General features: G+C 45.5%; 1 protein-coding gene across 2 annotated transcripts in view; it reads left to right on the plus strand.

The window, feature by feature from the left end:
• HEATR5B (HEAT repeat containing 5B) overlaps positions 1-24,131 on the plus strand; it is an 81,683-nt gene that overhangs the window by 43,515 nt on the left and 14,037 nt on the right. For both annotated transcript variants that reach the window (XM_077282997.1, XM_077282999.1), the window contains 14 exons: positions 214-383; positions 1,132-1,276; positions 6,133-6,312; positions 6,595-6,846; positions 8,868-9,049; positions 13,794-13,862; positions 13,951-14,130; positions 16,031-16,268; positions 16,581-16,835; positions 17,035-17,162; positions 18,307-18,451; positions 18,578-18,850; positions 20,017-20,241; positions 20,778-20,929. In XM_077282997.1, the coding sequence (XP_077139112.1) occupies positions 214-383; positions 1,132-1,276; positions 6,133-6,312; positions 6,595-6,846; positions 8,868-9,049; positions 13,794-13,862; positions 13,951-14,130; positions 16,031-16,268; positions 16,581-16,835; positions 17,035-17,162; positions 18,307-18,451; positions 18,578-18,850; positions 20,017-20,241; positions 20,778-20,929 (2,594 nt within the window). The remainder of the gene's footprint in view (positions 1-213; positions 384-1,131; positions 1,277-6,132; positions 6,313-6,594; positions 6,847-8,867; positions 9,050-13,793; positions 13,863-13,950; positions 14,131-16,030; positions 16,269-16,580; positions 16,836-17,034; positions 17,163-18,306; positions 18,452-18,577; positions 18,851-20,016; positions 20,242-20,777; positions 20,930-24,131) is intronic.

Consider the following 24,131-nt stretch of genomic DNA (forward strand, 5'->3'; position numbering starts at 1 on the left):
ATACGCCATCACTTTATAATTTGAGAATACCTTTTGGGATGTTCATGATCGTAACACATAATGGGATGTAAATGAAGAGGTAATACATTTCTTTTTTATAGTTTTTTTTTTTTTTTTTCCCATCCAGAATCCAAACATAAGTTTTATGATAATTGGTTGTACTGTTTGCAGCTACTATATCATAGAATAATAATAAGGGATATTCCTTTATAGGCAATGGACCAACAATATCTACCATTCGATCGTCGTGTCTTGTGGGCTGTGCAATCATGCAGGATCACTCAGACTCACTAGTCCAGGCTGCTGCCATCTCCTGCCTTCAGCAGCTTCACATGTTTGCTCCTCGTCACGTCAACTTGTCAAGTCTGGTCCCTTGTCTCTGTGTAAGTTTACATTTTCACAGCATGATAATTGCACAAGGGTGTTTATAGAAATAGAAGCTGTGCTTAGATATAATCTAAGTTGTTTTGTTCATTTTTTTTTTATAAAATTGGAATAACTTTCCATACCATGACTCAAAATAGAGGGAATAATGCATTAAAGTGGTTGTGGGGAAAATACTTTATTGTAAAAGGTGTTTACTTGAACAACCCTTTCTGAATCTCTGTTTCCCCTCAGTAAATAATAACACCTATACTTACTGTCAGCGCCATTCCAACAGCATCGGCACTGGCTCTCCCAGTGATTGCATGACATTGTCACGCGATCCCTGCTGCCAATCTGCAGCCGCTTCACTGCCCTCTTCTTCGGACAAATCAAGACATGTGGAGGAAGTGAGAGAGCAGGCGCGGTTCTCAATTCCTCTGTATATCAATTATGTTCATAGGAGAGGAGAGTGAAGATTGGTCACAGGGATCACGTGAAATAACAATGTCATGCTATCCCTGGGAGAGCCAGTGCTGATGCTGCTGGAAGGACATCCGCACCAGATGTGAGTATACTGTAAGTGTTATTATTTTATTGGGGTCAAACATAGGGATTCAGAAGGGGTTGTCTGAGTACTGGAAAGCCCCTTTAACGTATTTCAGTTAAATTAGGACAACAAATGTATTTTTTTATACAGTTTTGCAAAAATCTAAGTTCAACCACTGTATGTGAATTCACCCTTAGATATAATAATTTTTGTTTTAGGTTCACTTGGGCAGTTCCCATCTGCTCTTGAGACGTGCGGCTGTAGCTTGTCTCAGGCAGCTGGCCCAGAGAGAAGCAGCAGAAGTATGCGAATATGCTATGAATCTTGCTAAAAATGCAGGAGACAAGGAAAGTAGTGGCATCAGTAAGTAGAAATGTGATAAATTATCACGTATCTGTTTTACTTTAATTTAAAATTGTACTTAATATTAAAATATAAGTTAGGCTTCATTCAGACATTCATTGTTTTTGTACTTGAAAAAAAACAAAGATTGTCATCAGTATTTTTGATCTGTGTTTCATTTGAGTTTGGTCAGTGTATCAGTTTTTACAAAAAAGAAAACTAATGGAATTTCATCAAGGTTCAAGGGGGCGCCGATAGGTTATCCTGACAGTCAGGGGTCTGTAGAGGGTCCCTGTGCCTGTCATTACAGTACCCTTACAGCCGCCCTTACTAGGTAATAAGTTGACTGATATGGTGGTAGATGAGAGGATGGTGAACTGGATAAAAGACTACCTGACAGACCGGCCGCAGATTGTAAGGATGGGGGAGGTGGTATCTGGCAGTGTACAGAGCAGTGTTGGAGCCCCTCAGGGTACAGTGCTGTCGCCCTTCCTCTTCACATTGTATACAGCTGACTTTCAGTATAAATTAGATTTTTGTCACCTCCAAAAATTCTCAGATGACTCAGTGATAGTAGGGGGCATTGTGGGGGGCCGGGGGGAGGAGGATTTTAGAAGGGTGGTTTCTGACTTTGTGGATTGGTGCTGGACTAACTGTCTAGAACTAAATGTAAAGAAAACCAAGAAGTTGGTGGTGAGTTATAGAAAGAAAAAGGAGGATTACTTACCGATCAATATTGCTGGCCAGGAGGTTGAGATTGTTGGGAGCTACAAATATTTAGGGGTTCACCTTGACAGTAAACTCGATTGGAGGTGTCATACAGAAAAAGGTTTACAAGAAGGGAATGAGCAGACTGTACTTTCTTCGGAAGCTCAGGTCATTCAATGTGTGCAGTACAATGCTGGAAATGTTCTACCAGACCGTTGTGGCAAGTGCCATTTTTTTGCTATCGTATACTGGGGCAGTAGTGTGTGAGTAGCTAACGCTAATAAGTTCAACAAACTTATCAAGAAGGCAAGTGCGGCTGTTGGCCTTCATCTGGACTCTTTTGAGGAGGTATTGGAGGATAGAATTCAGAAGACGTGTAGGGCTATAATGATCAATAATACACCCCCACTATACGAGCTGTTCTTGAAGCAGAAGAGCACATTCAGCAGCCATCTAATCCTACTAAGGTGTAAGAAGGAGACATTCAGGAAATCGTTTGTGCCTACTGCTATGGGGATGTATAATAATTTCCTAAGGGTGGTAGACAGCAATGACTGATTGCCGGTTTACTAATGTCAATTAACAGTGATTTATATACCTGAACTACCCACATTTATTTGTTATGTAATGTTTTTATTCTTGTGCAAGATTTGTGTCTAAATATTTTATGTACTGCTGTTTGTATTGCTGCTGTAATACCGTAATTTCCCCCGGGATTAATAAAGTGTATCCTATCGTATCGTATATACACATATGTGGTATCACTGCATTCAGAAATGTCTGATCTATCAAAATATAAAGTAAATGAATCAGATCGGCAAACAGCATAATGAGAATACAAAATTTACTCACCAGAATTACGTTTTTTTGTCCGCCGAACCATTGCAATACAATGCAATAAGCGGCTGTGAAAACATCGAATCTGCACCAAAATGGTATCAGTAAAAACGACAACTCAAGGCGCAAAATTAAGCCCTCGCCCAGCCCTATATCTCAAAAAATGACAACATTACCGGTCTTGGAAAATGGCAACAAACACACATACTTTTTTTCATACAAATGTTTTTATTTTTTTCACCACTTACCGTATATACTCGAGTATAAGCCGACCCGAGTATAAGCCGACCCCCCTAATTTTGCCACAAAAAACTGGGAAAACTTATTGACTCGAGTATAAGCATAGGGTGGAAAATGCAACAGCTACCGGTGAATTTCAAAAATAAAAATAGATGCTCCATACTGTTCATTATGGCCCCATAGCTGTGCCATATAGTGCTCTGCACCATTATTGCCCCATAGCTGTGCCATATAGTGCTCTGCACCATTATTGCCCCATAGCTGTGCCATACAGTGCTCTGCACCATTACTGCCCCATAGCTGTGCCATATAGTGCTCTGCACCATTATTGCCCCATAGCTGTGCCATACAGTGCTCTGCACCATTACTGCCCCATAGCTGTGCCATATAGTGCTCTGCACCATTATTGCCCCATAGCTGTGCCATACAGTGCTCTGCACCATTACTGCCCCATAGCTGTGCCATATAGTGCTCTGCACCATTATTGCCCCATAGCTGTGCCATACAGTGCTCTGCACCATTACTGCCCCATAGCTGTGCCATATAGTGCTCTGCACCATTATTGCCCCATAGCTGTGCCATACAGTGCTCTGCACCATTACTGCCCCATAGCTGTGCCATATAGTGCTCTGCACCATTATTGCCCCATAGCTGTGCCATACAGTGCTCTGCACCATTACTGCCCCATAGCTGTGCCATATAGTGCTCTGCACCATTACTGCCCCATAGCTGTGCCATATAGTGCTCTGCACCATTACTGCCCCATAGCTGTGCCATATAGTGCTCTGCACCATTACTGCCCCATAGCTGTGCCATACAGTGCTCTGCACCATTGCCCCATAGCTCTGCCATATAGTGCTCTGCACCGTCCATTATTGCCCCATAGCTGTGCTGCTGCTGCAATAAAAATAATAAAACACATACTCACCTGTCTTGCTTGCAGCTTCTCGGCGCCATCTTCCCGGCGTCTCCCTGCACTGACTGATCAGGCAGAGGGCGGCGCGCACAGTATATGCGTCATCGCGCCCTCTGCCTGATCAGTCAGAGCGGAGAGAGAGACGCCGGGAAGATGGAGACAGCGCCCGGCGTGTGGAACCAGGACAGGTGAATATGACATACTTACCTGCTCCCGGCGTCCCGCTCCTTCCCCCTGCCTGTGTTCGGTGCCGCAGCCTCTTCCTCTGTCAGCGGTCACCGGCACCGCTTCATTACAGAAATGAATAGGCGGCTCCGCCCCTATGGGAGGTGGAGCAGCCTATTCATTTCTCTAATGAGCGGTCCCACGTGACCGCTCAGGGGAAGAGGCTGCTGCACCCGGAGACCGTGGGACGGGCAGGGGGAGTGACAGGATCGCCGGGACTAGGTAAGTATGCCTCAGCGCCCTCTCCCCCTCACCCGCCGACCCTGCCACAGACCGTGACTCGAGTATAAGCCGAGGGGGCACTTTCAGCCCAAAAATTTGGGCTGAAAATCTCGGCTTATACTCGAGTATATACGGTAAATAAAAAGAATAAACTAGATATGTTTGGTAACTCTGTACTCTTACAGTATGATTCCCCCGGTTCAGTTTTACAATATACTGAACATGGTAAATAAAAAACCTCAAAAACAATTGTGGAATCGCACTTTTTTTCTAGTACACTATATGGTGAAATCAATGGTGTCATTCAAAAGTACAACATCCTGCAAAAAACAAGCCATCATATGGCCATATTGCCAGAAAAATAAAAAAGTTATGACTCTGGGAAGAAGGGAAGGAAAAACGAAACAAAAAAATGGCCATGGCGTGAGGGGGTTAATCTTGCCTATAGTCTGTTCAAGTCCATTGAAAAATAAAATAAAATCAGGGCCGATTGTTTCTGCCACATATCCAGTCCCCTGAACTCCTAAAGGCCCCGTCTCACTAAGCGATTTACCAACGATCACGACCAGCGATACGACCTGGCCGTGATCGTTGGTAAGTCGCTGTGTGGTCGCTGGGGAGCTGTCACACAGACAGCTCTCCCCAGCGACCAACGATCAGGGGAACGACTTCGGCATCGTTGAAACTGTCTTCAACGATGCCGAAGTCCCCCTGCAGCACCCGGGTAACCAGGGTAAACATCGGGTTACTAAGCGCAGGGCCGCGCTTAGTAACCCGATGTTTACCCTGGTTACCAAAAAAAACAAACAGTACATACTCGCCTTTCGGTGTCCAGGTCCCTTGCCGTCTGCTTCCTGCTCTGACTGAGCCGCCGTACACTGAGAGCAGAGCGCAGCGGTGACGTCACTGCTGTGCTCTCACTTCTCACTTTCTGGCCGGCAGTCAGTGAGAGCAGGAAGCAGACGGCAAGGGACCTGGACACCGAAAGGCGAGTATGTACTGTTTGTTTTTTTTTACATTTACGCTGGTAACCAGGGTAAACATCGGGTTACTAAGCGCGGCCCTGCGCTTAGTAACCCGATGTTTACCCTGGTTACCAGTGAAGACATCGCTGGATCGGTGTCACACACACCGATTCAGCAATGTCAGCGGGGCCTCAACGACCAAAAAAAGGTCCAGGCCATTCCGACACGACCAGCGATCTCGCAGCAGGGGCCTGATCGCTGGTACGTGTCACACATAGCGAGATCGCTATGGAGGTCGCTGTTGCGTCACAAAACTTGTGACTCAGCAGCGATCTCGCTAGCGATCTCGCTATGTGAGACGGGGGCTTAAATCAAGTCAGGTAGAAGCTTTGGTTGCCGCCAAGCTCATTTGTCACTGACTTGATTTCTGATGAGCTCAGAGTGCTGGAGATGCGGCAGAAACACTTCCTCCTGTGATAAAACAGGCAGGGAGAAAAATGTGTTTCTTCATAGAAAGAATCAGCTGAAATCCTGTCTGTATACTCTTTTGCTTTCTCCCATGCCTAGGAGCTTTGGTATGATTAGATCATGTTCCTGCACGGTCAGACGCAGCCATTACACAGTATATAGCAGGGACTCATTTAAAAAAATTCTCAAGACAAGAATATTTTTTAATACATCCAATTGTGGAACTAATTTTTCCAAGATCTATTTATTAACATGTACTTTGTGTGTGGGACAACCCCTCCTATATTTCCCTGCAGATATCAACATAACAGACACGGGTTTGGAAGGAGTGTTGTTTGGAATGCTGGATCGGGAAACTGACCGCAAACTGTGCTCAGATATACACGACACATTGGGTCACATGCTGTCTTCCTTGGCAGTGGACAAATTGTCTCATTGGTTGCTGCTGTGCAAAGATGTACTGGCAGCCACCAGCGGTATGTATCTGTATCTGTACTTGTTTTATGAATTGATTCTGGACTTCAGATGATTGCCTTTATTCAGTGATGAAGACTACTTATTGCTCATAGATAATACGAAAAGGCTCATGGTTATGAGAACTGTGCAGAATTTCAATGCTTTATTTAATTTTTTATTTAAAAACCTGTAATACATCTTCAGGTTGTTTTATACTTTTATTCTTTATATTTTTTTTTATACTACTTACAACCAAGTTTTTTTTCTATCTGTTTTAACATTGTTGCTATTTCTTCTCCTAGACCTAGGCACTACCAGCTTGGTAGCTGGAGTAAGGGACGAAGATACTGAAAAAAAGGATGAAATGGATGATGACACCATGTTCACCACACTGGGAGATGATGACAAATCCAAACCATTTGTAGCCCCTCGTTGGGCCACTCGTGTATTTGCAGCAGATTGTCTTTGCCGGATTATCATGCTTTGTGAAAATGCTAATAACCCACACTTTGATTTAGCTGCTGCTCGGATCTTAAAAATGAAAAATCCTAAAAGTAAGATTCCATTTATAGTTTTTATTTTCATTTTTAACATCAAATAAGATCTGTCCCATAATCTGTATACATCACGGAATTTATCACCGAGCCATGATGAGCATGGTGTACTTACGGTACCTTGCAAATCAAACCTAGAATGACTCTATAATCCTTCCTGAAAAATGTAGGACTTTGAGTCCAGCTATACACTGCCAGATTTTATAAGTCCAAGTGTATTCAGGCTGCAGTCTATCTCCACCCACCTAGCTTGATTGACAAGCTTGTTTCACTGTCCTCCCTGCTCCTGCTGTAGAAATCTTGCACCTGCTCATAAGAAGCTGCAGTCTACAGGAGGATATCGCCCGTCTTCCAGCAGCACTTTCAGTGTGTAATATATGTCTCTAACACAATTTACTGCACAACCAAGTACAGTACAGCGTAAGATACTGTATGATAGTATCGCATTCTTTAGGCATCACAGAGAACACTTGATTCATGGATGTCCATGCTGGGACCCACATTTGCTCTAACTGCGGGAAAGATCAGATCCATGCTCCTTGTAACTGCTGTGGCAGCTCCATCATGTGCAGAATGTCCCATTAGAATCACTATTTGCAGGATGCACAGCATAAATAGAAAAATATCTATGCCAGCCTTACTTGTAGCCCTAGCCCTTACCCAGTTACTCTACAATGGCCAAATATGCTGCTGAAACCCACACCATCGCTAATCTTCTAAAGGTCAGGATGCATTGGATGGTGGGAGGCTAAGACTGAGCATTGCGGAATTGCAGCTCTGTCTCGGTAAGCTTCTTGGGGTTGCGTTTTGGCGTGTATTGCTGAGAGTACGGCGGCCACCTTAGTGCTGGATCTGGTTCTGCAGGGAGAGAGTGCACTAGGAACAACTCTCTGCCATACTTGCGAGTCCTGCCGAGTCTGCATGTGCTTCGGATGGTAATTAGCCTGTTATCCGGCCGCAAATCTGCTTCTCTTTTCTTCCCGACGGAGCCACGTTAAACCAGGAGTGCTTCCCTGGGTCCTAGTGCCATTGTCTGATCCTGTAAAATAAGGATTGCTCTAGTGTGAAGGGGCCTATATGGGAGCAGAAGTCTTCTGGGGGCTGGGGGTGAGGGTGGTGATATAATGACCTGCAGTAATATGCTGGGGAAGAAGGACAGCGAGTCACAGGCCGACTTCCAACATTCAGGAAATTACTACCATAAGTCGTCATGATGTGCAAAAAATTATAACCGTGAAGGTCTAGAAGGTTCCTTGTGAGTGAGGTGGAGGACGCTCTTCTTCTGGTCCGTAGAGACATTAAAAACCATACACAACCTGTGTCGGCTTTGGTAGCTAAGGTGGATGACCTGGAGAATTGCCAAAGACGTAATAACATCAAACTGGTTGGGGTAACTGAGATGGTGAAAGGGGGGACCATGACAGTTTTTTTGAAAAATGGTTACTGGACATCTTCAGTAAAAAGGTAATCACACCCTTGTTTGTAATAGAGGTCTACAAGACCTGAGCTGGCGGACAAACCCCCTCAGCCTGTACTGATCAAAATCCTCCCTCCACTATAAAACATTATAGAGACATTTTAGTAAGGAAAGCGAGTGAGAAGCAAGATATTAGACTGGGAGCGCAAAAGACTTCTTTTTCCTGGACTTCTTCGTAGAGGTCCAGCCCGAAAGATCTAATTTTCTGGGCATTGACAGTTAACCTAAGGCTGTGATCATAAATTTTCTGGGCATTGACAGTTAACCTAAGGCTGTGATCATAAATTTTCTTGGGCATCATAGCAAAATTGCATGTTTCCTCTGTGTCAAATTCTCCACAAGGTTGACAAACTAGGGCTTTGAAATAAACTGTATCAGTCTCAAAAAAGGAACTGAATAGATTCCAGTTGAGGGAAAATGGTAATAATCACTAAAGCGGCCCAGCAGAAATCTGTGGACCTTGTCTGGTCATTAAGGTTAAAAATTACCCATATACAGTATGAACCAGTTACGTTAAACCACTTGTTTTTGGCTTATTTCATAGGTGACTCTTTGGTGTTACATCTTTCTGACCTTATTCGGATGGCTTTTATGGCCGCCACAGATCACAGTAATCAGCTGAGGATGGCTGGTTTGCAAGCCCTGGAGGATATTATTAAGAAGTTTGCTGCCATTCCGGAGCCGGAGTTTCCGGGACATGTAATCTTGGAACAGTATCAGGCCAATGTAAGGCAGAATTGAAGTGTGTGTTGCCCTGGCTCTCATCTTTAATCATTCTTCTATTTTGCTCATACCGAACACTACATCAAATCTCGTTACTGAGAAATAGTAATACTGTTGTGGTTAAGAGTTTTGGGACTAAGACAAATTTAGATTTTTTTTTTGTTTCACAGCATTACTTAAAGGGAACCTATCACCCCGTTTTTTTCGGTATGAGATAAAAATACTGTTAAATATGGCCTGAGCTGTGCATTACAATAGTGTAGTTTGTGGACCCCGATTCCCCACCTATGCTGCCGAAATACGTTACCAAAGTAGTCATTTTCGCCTGTCAATCAGGCTGGTCAGGTCGGATGGGCGTGGCTTCTTCCCCCAGATATTGCGTAGTTTTCCGTTGGTGGCGTAGTGGTGTGCGCATGTCCAACGTCCCCAATCCTGCACGGGGGGGTGAAAATAGCAGCGATGTCCGTTATTCCATTGGTGGTCGGTGGGCGCGGCCATCTTCCTTTGGCCGCGCGTGCGCAGAAGCGGCGCTCTGCTGGCCGCGGCTTCAGGAAAATGGCCGCGGGATGCCGCGCGTGCGCAGATGGAGATCGCGGCGGCCATTTTCCTGAAGCCGCGGCCAGCAGAGCGCCGCTTCTGCGCACGCGCGGCCAAAGGAAGATGGCCGCGCCCACCGACCACCAATGGAATAACGGACATCGCTGCTATTTTCACCCCCCCGTGCAGGATTGGGGACGTTGGACATGCGCACACCACTACGCCACCAACGGAAAACTACGCAATATCTGGGGGAAGACACCACGCCCATCCGACCTGACCAGCCTGATTGACAGGCGAAAATGACTACTTTGGTAACGTATTTCGGCAGCATAGGTGGGGAATCGGGGTCCACAAACTACACTATTGTAATGCACAGCTCAGGCCCTATTTAACAGTATTTTTATCTCATACCGAAAAAAACGGGGTGATAGGTTCCCTTTAAGTTTTTACACTTTTGACAAATACATCAAGTTTATATAAAGACTCAATATTTATTGTCTGCCCCTTATTTTTCAAGACTTCTGCAGTTCGCCTGCCCCTAGTCTTATACTTTCCCATTGCCATCTTCACCTTTTATTGGTGCCACTTCGGTTTTGTGCTTACATCTTGTGACTACAGCTTCTGACTGCCTGGAAATCAGAGGTAACGGTCACAGGCTCTCAGTCTCAGTCTATGAGAGTCTCCTTCTGGCCTCATTCTGGCTCTCATAGACTTACATTGAGTTGTGACCTCTGGCACACCCAGCACACACTGTAGTGATCCGGCAGGTCCCAAACTGCTGGAGACCGACCAGAGCGGCACTGATAGAAGGTGAGGATGGTGGCTGGTAAGTATAAATGTAGGGTTCAGGATCTGAGATCAGAAGCACCACTCCAGCTCTGCAATTCAAAAAAATGCTGGAGTGGCACTATAATGCACAAGTCAAATCAGAATTTTATGTTTCATTCTCTCATTGTGTCCATCAGCCGATAAAACTCATATGAAGCTTCAACTTCATATATTTATTTTTTTTAGTGTATAAATAGTTTTTAGTGAAATATCTTGCAGATGGGGAAAACAAATCAAAGAAAAAATATTGTGTTACAGTTTTTAAGTCTCTATACATCCTGGACCAATAATAACTTATCTTTTGAATAAAGCCATTGTTTAAAGTGTGCCTGTCAGCTTTCAGGCATACCTCTTGTAGGTAAAATTAGCATTACCTTATGATGTAACAATGCTGGAGCGCCTTTTCTTTGAACTCTGCACTTTGCTGTTCCTCTGTTATTTCTCTTGGCAATTAATACTAAATAATGAAATAAGATAACTGGACTTTAGCATTCCTCTTATCAATAGGGTGTACAGATTAATAGGTTTTCTATAAAGGGTTATTCCCAAGAGAGTAAGTTATCCCTTATTGGTAAATTACGGAAGGAAGAAACTAGGAAAGAAAAAGCGCAAAAGGGTCTTATCGGATGACAATGGGGTGTAAGGAAAAGGGGAGATACGCGCACCTTGCTAGGTTGCTGAATTGCAACACATAACAGGCATATAAAACAGCTGCTGCACATATACCGGTCGAGAGGACGACTATAGATACAGAGAGGAAGACGGAGGTATCACTCATGCGTTGCTGATATCGAAACCAGGTTTTGTCCTGATGAAGAGGTCATGTGTGACTTCAAAACGCGTTGACTTTTAAACCTGTCTAAATAAATGTTTTCATTTCACCGATATTTCTATAGCAGCGCATGAGTGATACCTCCATCTTCCTCTCTGTATCCCTTATTGGTGGCAGAGGCTTTGGAAGCAGGCTCTGCAGAGCTCCGACTTGAGTGGAAGGGAGGTCAGTATGCTTGACCTCCACTCCATTTATTGTCTTTTGTGATCTCCACTCCGTTTATTGTCTCTTGTGACCTCCACTCCTTGTATTGTCTCTTGTGATCTTCACTCCGTTTATTGTCTCTTGTGATCTCCACTCCTTGTATTGTCTCTTGTGATCTCCACTCCGTTTGTCTCTTGTGACCTCCACTCCTTGTAGTCTCTTGTGACCTCCGCTCCTTGTATTGTCTCATGTGACCTCCACTCCTTGTATTGTCTCGTGTGATCTCCACTCCGTTTATTGTCTCTTGTGACCTCCACTCCTTGTAGTCTCTTGTGACCTCCACTCCTTGTAGTCTCTTGTGACCTCCGCTCCTTGTATTGTCTGTTGTGATCTCCACTCCTTGTATTGTCTATTGTGATCTCCATTCCTGGTATTGTCTCTTGTGATCTCCACTCCTTGTATTGTCTCTTGTGATCTCCACTCCTTGTAGTGTCTCTTGTGACCTCCACACCTTGTATTGTCTCTTGTGATCTCCACTCCTTGTAGTGTCTCTTGTGATCTCCACTCCTTGTAGTGTCTCTTGTGATCTCCACTCCTTGTAGTGTCTCTTGTGATCTCCACTCCTTGTAGTGTCTCTTCTGATCTCCACTCCTTGTACTGTCTCTTGTGATCTCCACTCCTTGTAGTGTCTCTTGTGACCTCCACTCCTTGTAGTGTCTCTTGTGATCTCCACTCCTTGTAGTGTCTCTTGTGACCTCCACAACTTGTATTGTCTCTTGTGATCTCCACTCCTTGTATTGTCTCTTGTGATCTCCACTCCTTGTAGTGTCTCTTGTGATCTCCACTCCTTGTAGTGTCTCTTGTGATCTCCACTCCTTGTAGTGTCTCTTGTGATCTCCACTCCTTGTACTGTCTCTTGTGATCTCCACTCCTTGTAGTGTCTCTTGTGACCTCCACTCCTTGTAGTGTCTCTTGTGATCTCCACTCCTTGTATTGTCTCTTGTGATCTCCACTCCTTGTATTGTCTCTTGTGATCGCCACTCCTTGTATTGTCTCTTGTGACCTCCACACCTTGTATTGTCTCTTGTGATCTCCACTCCTTGTAGTGTCTCTTGTGATCTCCACTCCTTGTATTGTCTCTTGTGACCTCCACTCCTTGTATTGTCTCTTGTGACCTCCACTCCTTGTATTGTCTCTTGTGATCTCCACTCCTTGTAGTGTCTCTTGTGATCTCCACTCCTTGTAGTGTCTCTTGTGATCTCCACTCCTTGTAGTGTCTCTTGTGACCTCCACTCCTTGTAGTGTCTCTTGTGACCTCCACTCCTTGTAGTGTCTCTTGTGATCTCCACTCCTTGTATTGCCTCTTGTGACCTCCACTCCTTGTAGTGTCTCTTGTGATCTCCACTCCTTGTATTGTCTGTTGTGATCTCCACTCCTTGTAGTGTCTCTTGTGATCTCCACTCCTTGTATTGTCTGTTGTGATCTCCACTCCTTGTATTGTCTGTTGTGATCTCCACTCCTTGTATTGTCTCTTGTGATCTCCACTCCTTGTAGTGTCTCTTGTGATCTCCACTCCTTGTAGTGTCTCTTGTGATCTCCACTCCTTGTATTGTCTGTTGTGATCTCCACTCCTTGTAGTGTCTCTTGTGATCTCCACTCCTTGTAGTGTCTCTTGTGACCTCCACTCCTTGTATTGTCTCTTGTGACCTCCACTCCTTGTATTGTCTGTTGTGATCTCCACTCCTTGTAGTGTCTCTTGTTACCTCCACTCCTTGTATTGTCTCTTGTGACCTCCACTCCTTGTAGTGTCTCTTGTTACCTCCACTCCTTGTATTGTCTCTTGTGACCTCCACTCCTTGTATTGTCTCTTGTGATCTCCACTCCTTGTAGTGTCTCTTGTGATCTCCACTCCTTGTATTGTCTCTTGTGATCTCCACTCCTTGTAGTGTCTCTTGTGATCTCCACTCCTTATAGTGTCTCTTGTGATCTCCACTCCTTGTATTGTCTCTTGTGATCTCCACTCCTTGTAGTGTCTCTTGTGATCTCCACTCCTTGTATTGTCTCTTGTGATCTCCACTCCTTGTAGTGTCTCTTGTGATCTCCACTCCTTGTATTGTCTCTTGTGATCTCCACTCCTTGTAGTGTCTCTTGTGATCTCCACTCCTTGTATTGTCTCTTGTGATCTCCACTCCTTGTAGTGTCTCTTGTGATCTCCACTCCTTGTATTCTCTATGACTTCCGGAAATAGCTGCACACAGTGCCACCATATTTGTTAGTCAGATTGTGCAGTTGGTTAGTAATATCTGGCTGCATATGATTGGTTTACAGTCAGAAAAAGGCGCAGCATATGAAACAGTAGCGGTAAAGGTGCGCTCTCTAACATAGTGATTGTTTTATCCTCAGGTGGGAGCTGCGTTACGTCCGGCATTTTCACAGGACACTCCCTCAGACATCGTAGCGAAAGCCTGCCAGGTATGGAGATGCATTCTGCTTGCATATGTATACGGAGGACTTGATCTTTTGGGAATTACTGCAGCAGCATCTGTGCTCTTTTTGTCAGGTGTGCAGTGCCTGGATAGGGAGCAAAGTGGTCAGTGACCTGAATGATCTTCGTAGAGTGCACAACCTTTTAGTTTCTTCGTTGGATAAAGCACAAGCTGGGAAAGGCTCGTCCAGCCAGCTATACCGGGAGAGTGCCATAACTATGGAGAAACTTGCTGTATTAAAAGCTTGGGCAGAGGTCGGTACTTCCTCTTTAACCAGTTTATGGCATAAGATGTCTTGGAATTTTTTTTTCTTTTTCCCGTCTTTTGGGACGTAGTGATTTTTTTTTACATTTAAAATTAAAGAATACTTAACATCTGATATATGCTGCAAATCCATGGGCAGCAGATATCAGACACTGGTTGTTCAATCTCTGCCATGTGTAACTCATATTTTTAATAGACATCCGCTGCTAGGGCAGTGGGCGAGGGAAATCCGGGGGCCCACCTGTCCGACAAATTTCTTGTGCTGCTGAGTCCCCAGCGGTTATTAAAAAATGTGTCTTTCTCTGAAACGCTGCTGCGTTGAGGTCGTACAGCCAATGCCTGACATATGATGTGCAGTTCATGAGCAGCATGTATTAGGTTCACTACTTTAAATCACATATCAGTTATTTTGAAGATCTTATTTAGGGGAAAAATAAATAGTTTTACTAATAATTGTATGTTCTGGTTTAACGAAGTTTGTTCAGAGAATATTGGTGTCCCAAAGTGAATCCTCTAATTCCCTCATGTGTATATGCACAATCCACATACATGGCATTCATTATAAACTGAGCAGTAGTTCTCAGCAATGACCGATAAACCGTGTATGGAGCTGTGCTGTTCTGCTCCGCACACTTCTTACATCTGACTACCTACGCAGCTAATAAAAGCAGATCAATTGGAGTGCTGGATGTTGGACCCCTACCGAACTGATATTGATCACCTTACCTTTGATAGATCATCAGTATCAAAGTAGTGGGCAATCCCTTCAAAAATAATATTTTTATGTTTCCTTTATGATAAATATTTTTAAAAAGGATTAAATTGCTTAAATTTTTTTTTAGAAATAATACTTACACTCACTGATGCACCACATGTCCTGTTCAGACTCTTACCCACTCCCCACCGGTCTCCACCTCCTCGTCCTTACTCCCCACCGGTCTCCACGTCCTCTTCCTTACTCCCCACCGGTCTCCACATCCTCTTCCTTACTCCCCACCGGTCTCCACATCCTCGTCCTTCCCACCGGTCTCCATCTCTTCGTCCTTACTTCCCACCGGTCTCCACCTCCTCGTCCTTACTCCCCACCGGTCTCCACCTCCTCGTCCTTACTCCCCACCGGTCTCCACCTCCTCATCCTTACTCCTCACCGGTCTCCACCTCCTCGTCCTTACTCCTCACCGGTCTCCACCTCCTCGTCCTTACTCCTCACCGGTCTCCACCTCCTCGTCCTTACTCCCCACCGGTCTCCACCTCCTCGTCCTTACTCCCCACCGGTCTCCACCTCCTCGTCCTTACTCCCCACCGGTCTCCACGTCCTCTTCCTTACTCCCCACCGGTCTCCACATCCTCTTCCTTACTCCCCACCAGTCTCCACATCCTCGTCCTTCCCACCGGTCTCCATCTCCTCGTCCTTACTTCCCACCGGTCTCCACCTCCTCGTCCTTACTCCCCACCGGTCTCCACCTCCCCGTCCTTACTCCCCACCGGTCTCCACCTCCTCATCCTTACTCCTCACCGGTCTCCACCTCCTCGTCCTTACTCCTCACCGGTCTCCACCTCCTCGTCCTTACTCCCCACCGGTCTCCACCTCCTCATCCTTACTCCCCACCAGTCTCCACCTCCTCGTCCTTGGCTGAGTGGCCATTTCTGTTGTGTTCAGACCAGAGGGAAATCGGCAAACGTCAACACAGGAGCCACTAGGGATTGATGAAGACGAGTATCACATCTCCTTTATTATTTTAGGTAGTCTCAGTCCGTGAAACAATAATTTGTAATCACTGGACAAGCCCCTTTTAATCAAATAACCGAAACTTAGGATATAAATGCCATGTCAATTTCTGACCTGTGTGAGCAATATAATGAAAATCCCTTTTTAACTCTGAATCCTAGGTCTATGTTGTCGCCATGACTATTAAAAATGAAGGTGACAGTAAACCTAGCAAAGCCATGAAGACAAATGATGATGAAGATGACGATTATGGTACGGCAGATGAGCTTCCTCCAGATAGCCTGATCTCATTGGTTGAATCCGCTCTGCCTTCTCTTAGTCGGTTGTGGCTGGCGGTGTTGAAAGACTACGCGCTGCTCACGCTGCCCCCAGAGTTTGCCAGCCAGCTTCCTCCTGATGGTGAGTACAATGCACACATTGTAATTTAGTGTAAATGTGGAGAGGGCGTAGACATTTCTATTAATTTGGTATATGAAGAATCCCACTGCAGTAAGGGTATGTACAAATTTGCAACATGTCAATTTATTTCACCGCGGATTTAACCTTTTGAAAAAAATGTGGATTTTGCTGTGCATTTGTGGTGAATTTTACACTGTGCACACATCCTCATGGATAACTCGTATGTATGTTTTTATCATTTTGCCTTGTTCTTTACCTTGCTTTGTTTAGGATATTGTAGCTAAAACTGATTTTCTTTATATTAATATGCAGGAGGAGCATTTTACACCCCTGAAACTATTGACACAGCAAGGCTCCATTACCGTAACTCCTGGGCACCTATACTCCATGCTGTGACACTCTGGCTCAACTCCACCGGCTTTATCCATTCACAGACTGCAGACGATGCAACCATGACGGGCTCTCAGAAACGTAACCCTACACTAGCGCTAAACCAGCCACCGGGTACACCGCCCAGCCCTAAGTCACTTATGGAGCTTAACAAAGATAGAATGCATCTGATTTTGGGTGGGTGAATACAAAGACCTGAAATTTAAGTGCTGGATTGTGTTTATTGTTGCAAATTTTGTAATCGTTGCAAAACTACAATTTTTTTCTATAATAAACCAGGGAAAATCCCCATAAAAAAAGCAAAGTAACGACAAATAATGGCTCGATGGACAAAAATATTTAAATATGATTATTAATGTGCTATGTATCTCATCAGGTATCAGCATTCAGTTCTTTTGTGCACCTCGACCTGAGGAACCTGTTGAACATGTCACTGCTAGTCTTCAGGCTCTGCATATTCTTTTGGAGTCTTCTTTTGCCAGAAGTCATATAGCAGAAGATCAGGTACATTTTAATAATTTCCAAATCAATGTGCTTTACCCAATATTTTGTGTCCATCATGTCAGACGCTGATTGTAAGGCCTACTTAACACTTTCGGCATTCAGGGACTGAGTAACACCGATGCCCAGACTGACCAGGGTCTCGTGACTCGAACTCAACAACCTCATAGGCCATAAAGAGAACCCATCAGCACTATTTTGCCTGTTAAAGTAAAAGCATGGCCATAATGGCGCTGTTAGACAGATGAGATAGATACTTTTAGTGAAGAAATCCGCATGGTGGTTGTTCTTTAATCAACATCTGAAGTTTTGGTGTAATAAGCTTTAGGTGCATAAGGGCAGGATTGCGGGTAGAGAATTGGGCTCCTGCCCGGCCCCTCCGCCAATATCTTATGTCTGTATTACAGGTCACCACTTTGTGAATGACCTGCCTCCTGTTTGAGAGTTTGTGGCGGCGCCATCCATGCTGCAGGCAGCGCTTGAGCAGATTGATCTAACGGCAGTCTTCAGTAAAATGGCGCCAGTGGCGGCACATGCCCAGATTGAGATTGAGGCTCAATTAAATCTCTAAAGGACATCACTGAGCCGAGATCTCAATCTGCGCATGCGCTGCCACCTACGGAGCTTTACTGATGACTGTCGGGAGGTCAGTCTGCGCCGCTACTGGCACCATTTTATTGAAGACTGCCGAGAGATCAATCTGCACAAATGCCACCTGTGGCGAGGATGTCCCCAGTGCAATTTTTTACACAGGAGGCAGATACAGATACCAGTGGCAGGCAAAGAGGCTGGACAGGAGCTGAAGACCCTACCCACAATCTCACCCCTAAAGCTTATTACATCAAACTTCAAATGCTGATTAAAGAAAAACCACCATGTGGTATCTATTTCATCTGTATAACAGCGCCATTGTGGCCATGCCTTTACTTCAACATGCAAAATCGTGCTGGTTCTCTTTAACTTGATTTTTTTTTGAGTGGGGTTCTTACTGTTAGGTGACAAGATCCACCACTATAATGACAGTATCTACCGCCAGGCCAGTGTATAAAACGCCACTCCTGATAAATTCTCACATGGTCTCATATTAGTAACCACACTAATGGTATGTATAAATGTGGCATAAATATTCTTCTGTCTTCTATTCCAGGTCATTGGAGTGGAGCTTCTAAATGTCCTACATCGTTTACTACTGACCTGTAATCCAACCTCTGTACAATTGCTTGTTACTAGTGTGGTGCAGCAAATTGTGCGAGCTGCGCAAGACAAACTACAGGAGCAAAGAAATACTCAAAGTAAGACAAAAAACATTAGTTTTACGTGATTTTCATGTTATACAGATTGTTACTCGGCATTGACTAGTCCAGTCCATTATTGTAATAATCACTATTACTAGAATAATTTCTGATATTTCTCTACAGATAAAGATGACACAAGTGAAAAGGAAACGCAGATACTCTTGGGTGAAGGTGAAGAAAGTGGTGGCTTGATCCCAGGAAAGTCTCTGGTCTTTGCTGCCATGGAGCTGCTAATGTTCATCCTGGTACGACACATACCGCAGCTTAGTTCCAAGGTTTCAGACTCTCCGAGTCATGTCCTCAACAGACATCAGCAGCTTTCAGAAGAGAGTGCTCGCCTCGTGGCATCTACAGTGACCATCCTAGCTGACCTTCCTACTTTGTGCTCACCTGCAGGTATGTCTTCCAAAATAATTGACCTTAAAACCAGTTTGGAGACGCATCAAATAGTTTAAAGGGAACCTGTCACCCCCCCCAGTCGTTTCAAACTAAAAGAGCCACCTTGTGCAGCAGTAATGCTGCATTCTGACAAGGTGGCTCTTTTAGTTCTGGGTGCTGTAACTAGAGAAATAATCCATTTTTTAATTTGTCAGAAATACCTTGTCTTCAGTCAAGGAGGCCGGCCTTTCCCCCCTGCTGCAGACGCCACACACCCGTCACTCACATCTTCTTGGCGCCGCCTCCTCCTCACCGCTGTTTCGAAAATAGCCGGCACCTGGGCTCTTTTCCCCTGCCTGGTGCAGGTGCAGTGAGCGCTGCCCGTCTGTCCTCATATGCAGCCCAGCTGACTGCGCCTGCGCGGCCGCCGTGCTTGTGAATCCCAGCCCCGCAGTGACTTATGATTTATTCACATTGCGGGGCTGGGATTCACAAGCAGGGCATTCGCACAGGTGCAGTCAGCTAGGCTGCATATGAGGAAAGACGGCCAACGCTCACTGCGCCTGCACCAGGCAGGGGAAAAGAGCGCAGACGCCGGCTATTTTCAAAACAGCAATGAGGAGGCGACGCCCGGCGCCAAGAAGATTCGAGTGACGGCTGTGTGGCGTCTGAAGCAGGGGGGAAAGGCCGGCCTCCTTGACTGAATTTCTGGCAAATTAAAAAATGGATTATTTCTCTAGTTACAGCACCGAGAACTAAAAGAGCCACCTTGTCAGAATGCAGCATTACTGCTGCACAAGGTGGCTCTTTTAGTTTGAAACGACTGGGGGGGGGTGACAGGTTCCCTTTAAGGCTTGTCTGAACCTGACAATCTTTGGTCACGAGCAATCACACACTGGTATGTTTCTGTCTCCAGCTCTGACATTTGGTAGTAAAATACAGCAGTGGCTAATAACAGCCTGCAGCAGGTTAAGGGGGATAGTCGGTATCCCCTAAAACCAACCTACAAAATGATGAGCTAATGCAAACAATTAAAATTTGAGTTTGGAACAGTGAATATCTAGACTACTACTAAAGCTCTAATTAGAAAACTTTAATAATTTTAGCCTTATAATTTATGTATACATACAAACATACATACATGCATATAATGTGTTTATTCGTTTTTTAATCATTTTTTTCAGGCTGTATGACAATCCTGCCTACCATCCTTTACTTGGTAACTAAAGTTTTGAAAGAGACTGCTATAAAATCTTCAGATAACCAGAAGCCATTGCCGGTCAGTGCTTGCTTACAAGCAATAAAAACCATCGTGACGTCATCACTGGCCAAGACCGAAAAAACTCAGAAGAAGTGGACCGACCTGATCCGTAGCACTTTAGCATCTGTGCTGGAGTATCCACAGACAGGTAAGAAACGAGGGTCACCAGGAAAGAGAATGAAGCATCTTGATAGATCAAGTAATCGTTCCCGAGTTATTCTGATTGTGGCATTCAACTAAACTATGCGATCAATTTATCTGCAGGGGAGTCCGCCCTCTGAAAGTCCCACTAGTTCCTAGAATGATGGATCAAGGCTCTGAATTCCCTCTTTTGCCCTACAAAGCAAACCCTCAGCACTTGTTATACAGGTTCCAATTAAGTGAATAGGATCGGCTGTAATTCTGTGTAGAGCCCCGTGGCCGAGAGTACCATAGTGCAGGGTTACCATTAGATGGGGACGCAGTACTGCAGCTCTTTAGTCTCAGAATTTATTGGGTTTCAAAGGGATCACAGAGCTATGGCATAACCAAGCAACATCTATTACTTTACTAGGTACAAAATGCTCCTTTAATAAGTAGCATCCCTAATTTTGTGTTTGTCTCTTTTGTGCTTTTTTTTCATTATGTTTTTCTCCCAGGCTTTTTGTGCAAGTGTAATTTTTTTTCCTGTTTTGTGCATTGTAGGTGACTCCAGTCATACACTGGATGAGGTCAGCATCCTGACGGGTGTTGTACTTTTCCTGTTGTCTGCAAGCACTGAGATTATAGGTGTGCAGGCATTACAGACCGGGTGTATAAACAAGTTCAAAGCAGCCATTACATCCAGTGATCCGTGGGTGAGTTTATAGAGCTTGAATCCTTCAGTTTTCACTATTTGACACATACTAAATCTTAACTTAGGGGCTGTTTGAAATTATATACAGTTTATTGATGACCTGTCATCCCCTGGAAAACTTCATGTAGTAAAAGGAGACCAAAATATTCCAAATATTAAAACACACTGTAATCACGCTCCTTGACTGAATTCCTGCTCTGAAGCCTGTGTGCAAGAGCCGGCTGTCAATCAAGGTGCTACGGGAGTGATTACCGAGTGCTGACTGGTACAGCTCACTGCACCGCCCTGATGACTGGAAGCAAGTGGCTGCAGGGAGAATATATTAATTTTCTCCCTGTAGCCTCTCTTAGGGTAAGTTCACACAGGGCGTTTTTGCTGCGTTTCTTTGCTGCGTTTTTTTATGCTAATTTTCAGCTGCTTTTTACAATACCAGCAAAGCCTATGAGATTTCAGAAATCTCATGCACACACATTGTTTTTTTGTTTGATCAGTATTTTGTGCTTTGCTGCGTTTTTTGGACATAGAGCATGTCGCTTCTTTCAGCTTTTTTGCTGCGTTTTTTCACCCATTGACTTGAATGGGTGTTGAAAAAAACGCAGCAAAAACGCAGGTATTATTATTTGCTGCGTTTTTGCTGCTGAAAATCGAAGGACATTAGGATGGACAAAGAGAGAAAAAAAAACGCATAAAAAAACTGCACCAAATAAAATGCAGCAAAAACGCACCTAAACCTGCGTTTTTGACGCAGCTTCTTTCCTGCCAAGAAGGTCAGGTTTTGCTGCAGAAAAAAAAAGCAGCAAAAGCTCCCTGTGTGAACTTACCCTTATAATTTGACTGCTGAACATACTTAAGGGACTCTGTCAGTGGGATCAACCCTCCTAAGTTATCTATATGTACACATGGGTCATAGGAAGCTGAATTAAATGATATATTGAGATCTGCGATCTGATGTCTTTTTCCAGAAAAATCCATGTTTTTCTTATATGTAAATAAGTTGTTCCAGGCTATGGGGAGGGTACTGATGTGCATTAGGGTATGTCTCCACGGTACGTATGGGCGGCGGTATCGCCGCAGCGGCGAAGCCGCTCGGCGCTAAGCCCCGCCCCTTAATGGGACGCGATCATGCCGGATGTGTTAACTCTTCACATCCGGGATGATCGCTCTCTCCCATAGGGCCCTGTGATATGCCTTGCGCGGACGCTGCGTCTCCGCAAGGTGTACGGGCATGCTGCGATCTGAAAAGACGCGCAGCATGTCCGTAGTCGCAGGGCCGCCGCGTGCGGGTTTCCACGCATAGTGGAGACGGGATTTCATAAAATCCCCTCCACTATGCTGGAACATCTGGACGCTGCTTGTTTGACGCTGCAGCGCTGCGCAGCGTCAAACAAGCAGCGTTTCCTGAACGTGGAAACATACCCTTAGACTCTGCCTCCAGATATTACTTTAATAAAAAGGGAAAGAGTGTGAGACATGTCTCTAACACAGGACAGTAAAACTGAACTTTGTCTCATACTAACACATTTGCTGCAGCTCCTGAGCTCCTCTGTATTGTAACAATATTGCAGCTCTGTCTGCCTGTGAGATGGAAGCTGAGAGGAACCTGCCGATGTGTCAGGTATAATCACACACAGCTCTGCAGTGAGATCAGGAGAGCAGAGAGCGGCCATCACACCTCACACTGGTAACTGCCCCTTCATGTAGAATAATCTCTGGAGGCAGAGTCTCATGTAGATCAGTGTCCGTCCCATAGTCCAGAATAGCTAATTTACATATAAGAATAACATGGATTTCTCTGGAATGATACATCGGATCGCAGATATAAAGGTATTATTTTATCAGCATTCTATGACCTACATGCCCATGTAGACAGCTTAGGAGGGTTGACCTTACTGACAGATTACCTTTAAAACTTTTACCTGCAAATTACCACTACTGTATTTCTGCAGGTATATAGTGTTTTCTCCTTCGCCTCATTGGGGGACACAGACCGTGGGTGTTATGCTGCTGCCACTAGGAGGACACTAAGTGATACAAAGAAAGTTAGCTCCTCCCCTGCAGTATACACCCTCCTGCTGGCCCTCAGCTAACCAGTTCTTGCTTAGTGTCTGTAGGAGGCACTTGGGTCTGTTTTCAGACCCCAACTTTCTTATTTTAATTTTAATTTTTCTGTAAATTTTTATTTTTTATTCAACGGAGTGAAGGGGGCGACGGATCCCTTTTATAGGGCCCGCTCTCCCCCGAACCAGCAACAGGCGAGCACGGCGAGTATACCTCCCCGTCCCTCTCCTACGACGCTGGAGCACGCCAATTTTTACTGGGGCGACGGGTTTCCATCTTTGGTCCCGATCTCCCTTCCCCCTGCAAGACGGCGAGTACTTGGAGCCTGCTCTAATGTTCCTCTCCGAGGGCCCGACATACTAGGCCCACATTACATGGCGTTGCACAAAAGGGATTACAGAAGAGGATGGCAGGATGGATGGAGCGCGCAGGGACAGGGGGACCTGCATTACCGGACTGTGAGTACATCAGGAGTTCCCCTCCTGCGCTCCGGATCGCTTTGCGGCCGCGCCGCCTCACACCGCCGGGCAGGCCAGAAATTTAGTCCCCGTTTTTTTCAGCCGGAGTAGGCCGCAGTGGCCTCTATGGGGCAGGCGCCGGCGGTACTTGCGGCAGAGTCCCTGGGGAGAGGCGCCGGTGGTTGGGGAACTGCGGCGGTTAGCGTCGCTCCGTTGCGGCCGCCGCGCATCGCCAGGTAGGCCGGAAATTTAGTCCCCGGCTTTTCAGCTGGAGTAGGCCGCAGTGGGCAGATCCCTCCCACGGCCGTAACCCCGCCCCCTATATCGGCGCTTCTCGTCTGGGACGAGAGGCACCCTGCAGTTCTCGGGGGCCATCCTTCCTCACGCTGCCTGCGTGGAAGATGCGGTCCTGGGGGTGCCACTGGCCGGTACGCCAGTGGCAATCATTCGGCGCGCGGCCCGCCGACGCACTCCACCGGCAGGTTCCATAAATTTAGTCCCCGGCTTTTTCAGCCGAACTAGGCCGCAGTTGAAATCCCCTTCAGGGGCGAAGGTGTCTTCACGGTCCCGATGAGCTGAACTTCGTGGATGTACAGAAGCCCCTATCCATGGTCCGGGCAGCCCCCACTGTCCCACCACTGTGAAAGCGGATGGCACAAGGAGGCGGACGGTTCCCCCCCCCCTCCC

The sequence above is a fragment of the Ranitomeya variabilis genome, chromosome 2, assembly GCF_051348905.1.
Source record: "Ranitomeya variabilis isolate aRanVar5 chromosome 2, aRanVar5.hap1, whole genome shotgun sequence".
Lineage (NCBI taxonomy): Eukaryota > Metazoa > Chordata > Amphibia > Anura > Dendrobatidae > Ranitomeya > Ranitomeya variabilis.